The sequence below is a fragment of the Buceros rhinoceros genome, unplaced genomic scaffold (genome assembly GCF_000710305.1).
Source record: "Buceros rhinoceros silvestris isolate BGI_N320 unplaced genomic scaffold, ASM71030v1 scaffold24059, whole genome shotgun sequence".
NCBI classification, from domain to species: Eukaryota; Metazoa; Chordata; class Aves; order Bucerotiformes; family Bucerotidae; genus Buceros; species Buceros rhinoceros.
In genome coordinates, this window is record NW_010433645.1 from 16,272 (window position 1) to 23,246 (window position 6,975).

Sequence of the window (6,975 nt, forward strand, 5' to 3'; positions counted from 1 at the left end):
CCTCTCTGTCCTCTGACTCTCCCTCTGTCAGTTGAACCATCAGCCCCTGTCCTGTCCCCACAGCCCCTCCCCAGCTCTCCGGCAGCCCCTTGCAGCACTGACAGGCTGCACTAAGGTCTCCTGGAGCCTCCTCTGCTCCAGGCTGAACCCCCCCAGCTCTCTCCCCTCTCCTCCCAGCAGAGGGTTCCACCCTCGGGTCACTGCTGGGGCTCCTCTGGCCCCGCTCCAGCAGCTCCGTGTCTCTGCTGGGCTGAGGAGCCCCAAGCTGGCCCAGCCCTGCAGGGGGGTCTTCCCAGAGCAGAGTGGGGCAGAGGGGCAGGATCCCCTCCCTCGAGCTGCTGCCCACGCTACTCTGAGCAGTTCAGCTCATTAACCTGGCAGAAAACTGACTTTCCCAAAAGTTCATGAAATTTCTGCTGGGCGAATGAGTTGAATTGACTTGAGGAAGGGACCAAGAGTAGAGGGGAGTCTGAGAGGTTGGCTCAGCATCTTGAGAGGGGTAGACCCATTTTCTCCACCTTGGATCATCTTGTCTCTGGGCAGAGGAAAGGGTTAGGGCCTTTCCTCCGCTCCGGCAGGAATGTTCTGTGTTTGTTGCACTCCAGGATGGGATAAGAGGTTTCCGGGGTAGGTCAATGGGAAGCCTTAGCTGGAGAGGCTGGACGAGGGACTCCTTGTCTGTCTCCTGGGAGTGAGATGCCAGAGGAAGGACCGAGGCTTTTCAAATGCAGGACATGAACGGATTTGGCCCATGTACAGAAACGTACCATGGGAGGGAAGATGAAAGGCTGTGGCATGGAAGCGTAAACCCGAGTCGCAGCTGTGGCATCCGCCTTGGCCTCAGCGTCGGATTGGGTTGGAAGCTTCTGGAGCTAAAGGTTTGATCCTGGTTTTGGATGAAAGCCATCAGGGGAGAAACCAACCTGGCTGCTGCTTTCACTGCTGATGCCAGAGGTACGTACAGCCCTTGTGTTGGGGCTGTGTGAGAGGGGGCGTGGTGACGTCCAGGTCCATCTAGGAGACGGCTGAGGAGATTTGTGAAGCAGCTCTGCTCCAGGCAGCAAGACCCCTACAACACAGTGGTTCTGGACACACAGCTTGGCTGGAGAAGCCCCTGGCTGCACCCCGTGGGGAGCAGAGCAGAGAAGGACCACCTCTGTGCCCAGGTTTGGATGGAGGCTCTATGGTGTAACCTTTGGAGGCCGTGCTGGTGTGATTGCTGCTGGGTACATCAGGAGGGGCCACCAGTTACCTGCCTGATGCCAAGAGTGCCAAAGCAGTGCCAGCATTTTGCACGCACCAGGCGCTGGCTGGGGACAGTCACATTGGCTCTTTCTAAAATTGCAAGATCTCCATCTCTGCAGATGGAACATGAAAATCCTTGGCATTGGCGTGGAGCAGCAGAAGCAAGTCAAGTGACATGGCTCTGCCAAAAATAAAGAGAACAAGTGGAAGAAACCTGAAAAGCCCCGGGTCAGCGAGGGGAGCAGCCGTGGGCAACACGGAGCAGCGCGGCTCTTCCTCTGTGGGTGCAGGTGTCATGCAGAGCAGCTCAGTTCATGCACAGCTCTCGCTTCTGCTTGGGGAGCGTGAGAGGAGCTGGAAACGCCTCCCCTAGTTGATCCAGTCCCAGCGTCGGGCTTCTGCAGATCTCCCCTCGCCACTGGTGCTGCTGACAAACCCCACTGCAGCACAAGAGGAGGAGAGCGGGCTACTCCCTGCTTTCCTCCCCGTGCCCAGCTGTTCCAGGGCAAATCCAAACTCAGCTTGGCAGGTTGGCAAGAACTTCTCAAACACTCAGCCTTGGAGTCATTTGGTAGTAACAAATGGGGGACTTGCCAGGACGTGCTCCTCCATCTGGTCTGGCATCCTGGCCCCTCAGCAGCCTCAACAGACCTGCGCAGGGAGGGCAGAGCCGCGTGGGAAAAAAAAAAGGTGGTGGTTTTCCCACGGACAGGGTATCCTGGGCTGGAGCACCTGAGTGGTGTGGCCTGGCCTCTGCGCCTGTCAGCGCAAGGTCTGCGGCTCATGGAGGATCTGAAGCGAGGGTCAGCGTATTCATTTTTTACTTCTGTTTTGCATTTCAGTGCTGAACACCAGTGAGGCCAAGTTGCAGCCAGGCAGGACCTGGGTGCCCTGAGTGCTGCGTTTTCTCCTTTTCTCCTGAAACAACCTGTTTATAGCCTACCTATAAAATCCCCCCATGCCTTCGCGGCAGTGAAATCTCACTGTAGACTCCGTGCATGCAGACGGGTGGCTTCCCTGAGCCATAGGTGCAGGCATCTTTCCTCCAGACAAGGCTCAAGGGCTGTGTGTCCCACAGCAGGATGGTGCATGCTCCGATCTCAAGGCACTTGTGTTCGGACTGAGCTTTGTAGGGAGGGGACTTGCCATGCTTTGGATCAGCTGAAGGCCAGCGTGAGCTGCACCTTTGAGGCCATGGAACACGGGTTGGTGCTCAAGGGGGGCTGCAGAGGGCTTGAGAGCACGCAGGGAAGAGGCTCCAAAGGGAACAAGCTCTGGCAGAGGCGTGATGCGAAGAGTCTCAGCGAGGGTTTTATTGGTTAAGACCCACACCTGCAGTTTTTGTTTTTTTGCATTAGAAGTTCTTAAACTGGTTTAGTCTGAGCTGCTAGAGCCGTAGATCGAGCCCACCTGGCACAAAGCGATTTCTCTGCTTTGATGGCTAAGCTGTCCTCGCGCTGTGGCAGTGGCTCTGACTGTTCTGTGTGTCTGTGTTCGCAGTATCCGGACCTGAGCCAGGAGTCCGAGTCTCCGTTTGTCTTTATCTGCACTAATCCCCAGGAGATGGTCGTCAAGTTTCCCATCAAAGGAAAACACAAAATCTGTAAGTAGTAAAGTCTGCCCAGATGCCCCCCTTGGCCCTTGGCGCCTGCTCTCACCACCACCTCTGCTCGCCTTTGTCGTGCGAGTCCGCAACCTTTGCCCTGCGCTCTTTGATCTGGAGGTGTTTGTTTAATGGCTCGAATACGTCTGTAATATTTTTTTTGTCTTCGGTTCCCCTTTCCCCAGATGTTGCTTCCTTCCAAATACAAGCCCCTTCCTGCCTCTGCAAACACTCAGCAGTCAAAGAGCGCTCGTGTCTGCAGCTGATCCGCTCTGGGCCCCAGCCTGGGTCAAGCCGGTGCCAGCCACGCTCAAGGCGGGATCCATGCCTGCTCCTTGCCTGCGGTTCACAATTACCCTCTCACCCCTGAGGATGGCAAGGGCTTGAAGCAGCCAGAGCTGCAGGGCCAGATGGATGTTCTCCACCCACAGGCCAGTGGGATGGGATGTCCTGGCAGAGCTTGCAGGCAAGCGCCGCGGCATCTGTCCGCACTCCGCTTGCCAGCGTCGTTAGGCCCTTTTATGAGCCACCAGCCCCTCCGCAGGCTGCCAGTTATTCCTGCCCACTGCTGCAAAAAGGATGGAGGAGGGATGCAGCAGCTGGGAAGCCTGCACTCAGCGCCGTCCTTATTAGCAGCCTCCCCACCACACAGCCTGGGGAAGGCACCAAACACGCTTTCAGGGGATGTGAAAAATTAATTTGACGGGCTAAAAGCAGCATAAGCAGAAATAGCCTTGGCTGTTTGGTGAGCAGAGCTGACAACCGGGTTCTCTTTCTTGCTGGCAGTGTGGTTCTCCAGGAGTAGTTATCTAGCAGCGCAGGAGCAGCAGGATTTCTCAGGACCCTTAATAAGAGCTTTGAAGCAGTGTCGTGTTATTTTTGATGGCTTTGAGGGTTTTTTTCCCCTCTGCTCAGAGAATCACCATTCCTGCCCTGCCAGGGTACTGAGAAGGCCAAAACGGTTTGATTTCTTCGCTGCCTTTTGTAGTAACATCAGGGCACTGCATTCAGCTGATGGTGACAAACGACACTTGGTGAGCTGCAGCGCTCGGATCGTGCTGGCGACACTGTCCTCACCCCCAGGGACTGGTCTTTCCCAGCGCGCTGGCAAGCAGGCAGGGCTGCACCGACTTCTCGAGGATGCAGACGTCTTCGCTGCGGCAGAACACACTGGAGCAGCTGCTGCATCCTTGATTTTCCCTTGTTGTAACCTCCTGCTCTGATGCAGGCTCTCTCCTGCCCCTTCACTGCCACATCCGCTTCCATCCGGCTGCGGTTAGAGGAGAGCTGCCGGTGACAGCTGAAGGGGAAGCTGCCGCGCGGTGAGCCGGCTTCTGTGCCTCTGCCTCGCCGGGTGCAGGTGCTGCCGGTCCCCTCCCCATCTGTCACATCGTCTCCTTTGTGTTGTGACACTTTCCTGCTTGGAGAAGGATCAGTCTAACAGCCTGGAAGGAAGCTGGCGGCTGCCTGTGCTGCCTGCTCCTGCTGCTGGCCCTGCCTTTCCTGCCCTCCGTCCTGATGGAGCTGTCACGAGAGCAGCGGTTCCCCCCCAGGAGGAGACATTGTCCATCTGGGTGATGTGTGCGTCAGGAGCAGGGAAGCCTTTGACCTTTCATCGGGTTGGATGCTGTTTGAATAGGAGCTGGTGTTACCTCCGAGGCAGGCAGAGTCTTAACTCTCCCAGCTGGAAGCAGAGCAGGGAGAAGGTGCCGGCTCTCGTCCCCGCCAGAGCTCGCCGGCTGCCCCCATCTCCTTGAAGGCTGGCTCACACCATGACAAAGTGCCAGTTTGTCTTGCGGGGAAGCCAAGCCAGAGCAGTTTTCCTTGCCAGGTAACAGCACGGACCTTGCCACGATGACATCCCAGTGCTGCCCCACTGCAAATTGATCATTTCCAGCAGCCTGGGAATGGGAAAAAAAAAAAGTGACACAGTGTGATTTTTGCTGCCTGAGTTATTGTTTGTGTGGAAGGGATGGGCACTCTGTTTACATCGTGCTGGGGAGCACAGCTCTCCCCAGACACGTCCCTGTGTGGTTTTAGCACGTGAGGACAAGGCTTGGTGGCAGTTCTCAGGGGACATTCCCCTGAATCCAGGCAAAGCTTTCCTGAGGCCTCCCTCGAGTGTCACTCAGAACTCTGCCGTCAACAGCCAACGGCTGGAAGAGCACGGAGGAGCAGGCAAAGGGACACACTGCCGCGCAAGGTGAGGGTCTTTCAATCACGGGAGTGGAAAGAGAAGAGGACCCTGGGGCCGGTGCCTTATTTCTGCCCTTTTCCTGGAGGCTACCTACGTGCCAGTTTCTGTTTGCCGGTGAGCAGAGCAGAGGAGCCTCCCCATGGCTTTTGGGGTCCAGGAGGGGCAGGCAGGCAGGTTAAACACAACGCTTACAGCCCTGGAGGTGACACAGCATTGGTGGGGGTTCCAGAGCGTGGAGCGAGTGTGAACTTGTTGCCTTTCTCCTGCCGAAAGCTTCACGGCTTGGTGACGCGGTGGTCTGGCACGCTGCTTCTGGACAGTCTGGCCACGCTGGCTTGGCTTTGGTGGGGAAGAAGGAGGAGCCTCCTGCCCTGTGCTTAGGCAGGTGGGAAAAGTCTTCTCCCATGTCGGGTGATAGAAGGCTCAGTGGATCTCCCACACCTTGTGGGAGACTGTCTTCCAGCCCCCGTGCTCAGGGCAAGAACACCGGCCACAAACACCCTCCGAGAAACGCCCTGTTTTCCCCTTTTGCTTGGCCTTGGTTTAGTTTCCTCATGGTGTTGGTGGCAGAGTTTTGCAATACCTTTTGTGTCCCAGTTGGCAACTGCTGCACCGCGACACTGGCAGCGTCTGGTTCCCGCTCCCCATTTCACCCTGACCATAGAGGTGTTTCAGCTTGCAGGTCTTTAGTGATGGCCGGTGACTGAACCCCTGCCCTGCTCGTTTCTTACACGTGTGACGGTTTCAGAGCAGTGAATTTCCTTCTCGAGCTCGGACAGGAGCGAGGCTGGCCCAGACCTCCAGCTGAAGGAGGAGGACTCGGTTCAGGGGGGCTGCGTTGTCCTGGTGGGGCATCCTGAGCCAAGCAGCTTTGTGACCTGCCTCGCCTGGGAACGGCGTTGTCGGACTCTTTGCTGAGCTGAAGTTAAGAAGGTTTCTTTGTTGGAGGAGGTGATGGTTTCTGGCTGGTCTGGAGCCATTTTCTCTGGAGAAGCACCTGCATCTCACGGCTTGCAGGCACTTCGGCGTGCTTTGGAGCAGTGGCCGAGGCAGGGCTGGTTTGGAGCCTGATGGATCTTATCCCCACCAGGGACGAGATCTGCTGCGTGCTGGGTTGGAGCAACGCAGCTCTCCTAGGGACCATGTGGGTTGTACTTCACCCATGGGGCTTGATTTTCCAGAGGGACAATGCCGAGGGACCTGGGTGAAGGTTTATTTTCCCCAAGTCTGACTTTCCACCACACCTCAGAGAAACATGTCCCCAACATGGTGCTTGACCTCCTTCAAATGTGTTGACATGCATCCTGCAGGCAAGCAGGGGGATCGTTTCCCACCCGGTACTGGCAAGTGAGTGCTGGACGTTAATTTGCTCCCCTCTGTGCGGACTTTACCCCTCACCAGCATTTCTTTTCCGTGTCAGACACGCCTGCCCCCGGCTCCCCAGTGTCGCGCCTGCGGAGGGAAGTCACGGCGGCTGGAAACGCCTGGCTCCTCAAGCACGATAATTGAATGTGACAGGAACACACTAACGAGGAGACCTCGCTGCCTCCCGCTGATCTGCATTGCAAATAGCGTTTAAAAATAAAGAGAGATGAGGGTTTATTGTGGTTTGTTTTGTTTTAATCCTCTCTTTACAGGGAAGCTGGATGCAAAGATCCATCAGGGAGCAAAGAAGGGGTTAATGAAGCAGAAGGCGGTGGGGTGAGCTGCGGGGAGCAGCGCCGGGTTCCCACGCAGCACCCGGTGTTCGCATGGTCCTCGGCTCTGGCAAGCAGGTGCGAGACGGATCCCGGAGCGCTTTTAGGTATCGCTTCTCCCTGGTACGCCCAGCTCATTAAAGAGACGAGTTTTCACCCAGCACCCGCCCCGCAGCCCCCTGCTTCCCAGGAATCACGCGCTGTGGACAGGGGCGGGTGGGAGGGAGATGGAG

At 56.8% G+C, this 6,975-nt stretch overlaps 1 protein-coding gene across 1 annotated transcript in view; it reads left to right on the top strand.

The window, feature by feature from the left end:
- The window catches only part of TRIP4 (thyroid hormone receptor interactor 4), a gene marked incomplete at its 5' end in the record, with an annotated part of 21,385 nt that extends 14,485 nt beyond the window's left edge, over positions 1-6,900 (top strand). The window contains 2 exons of the mRNA XM_010144196.1: positions 2,746-2,848; positions 6,683-6,900. Coding sequence (XP_010142498.1) covers positions 2,746-2,848; positions 6,683-6,750 — 171 coding nt within the window. The remainder of the gene's footprint in view (positions 1-2,745; positions 2,849-6,682) is intronic.
- Between the last annotated feature and the right edge of the window lie 75 nt (positions 6,901-6,975).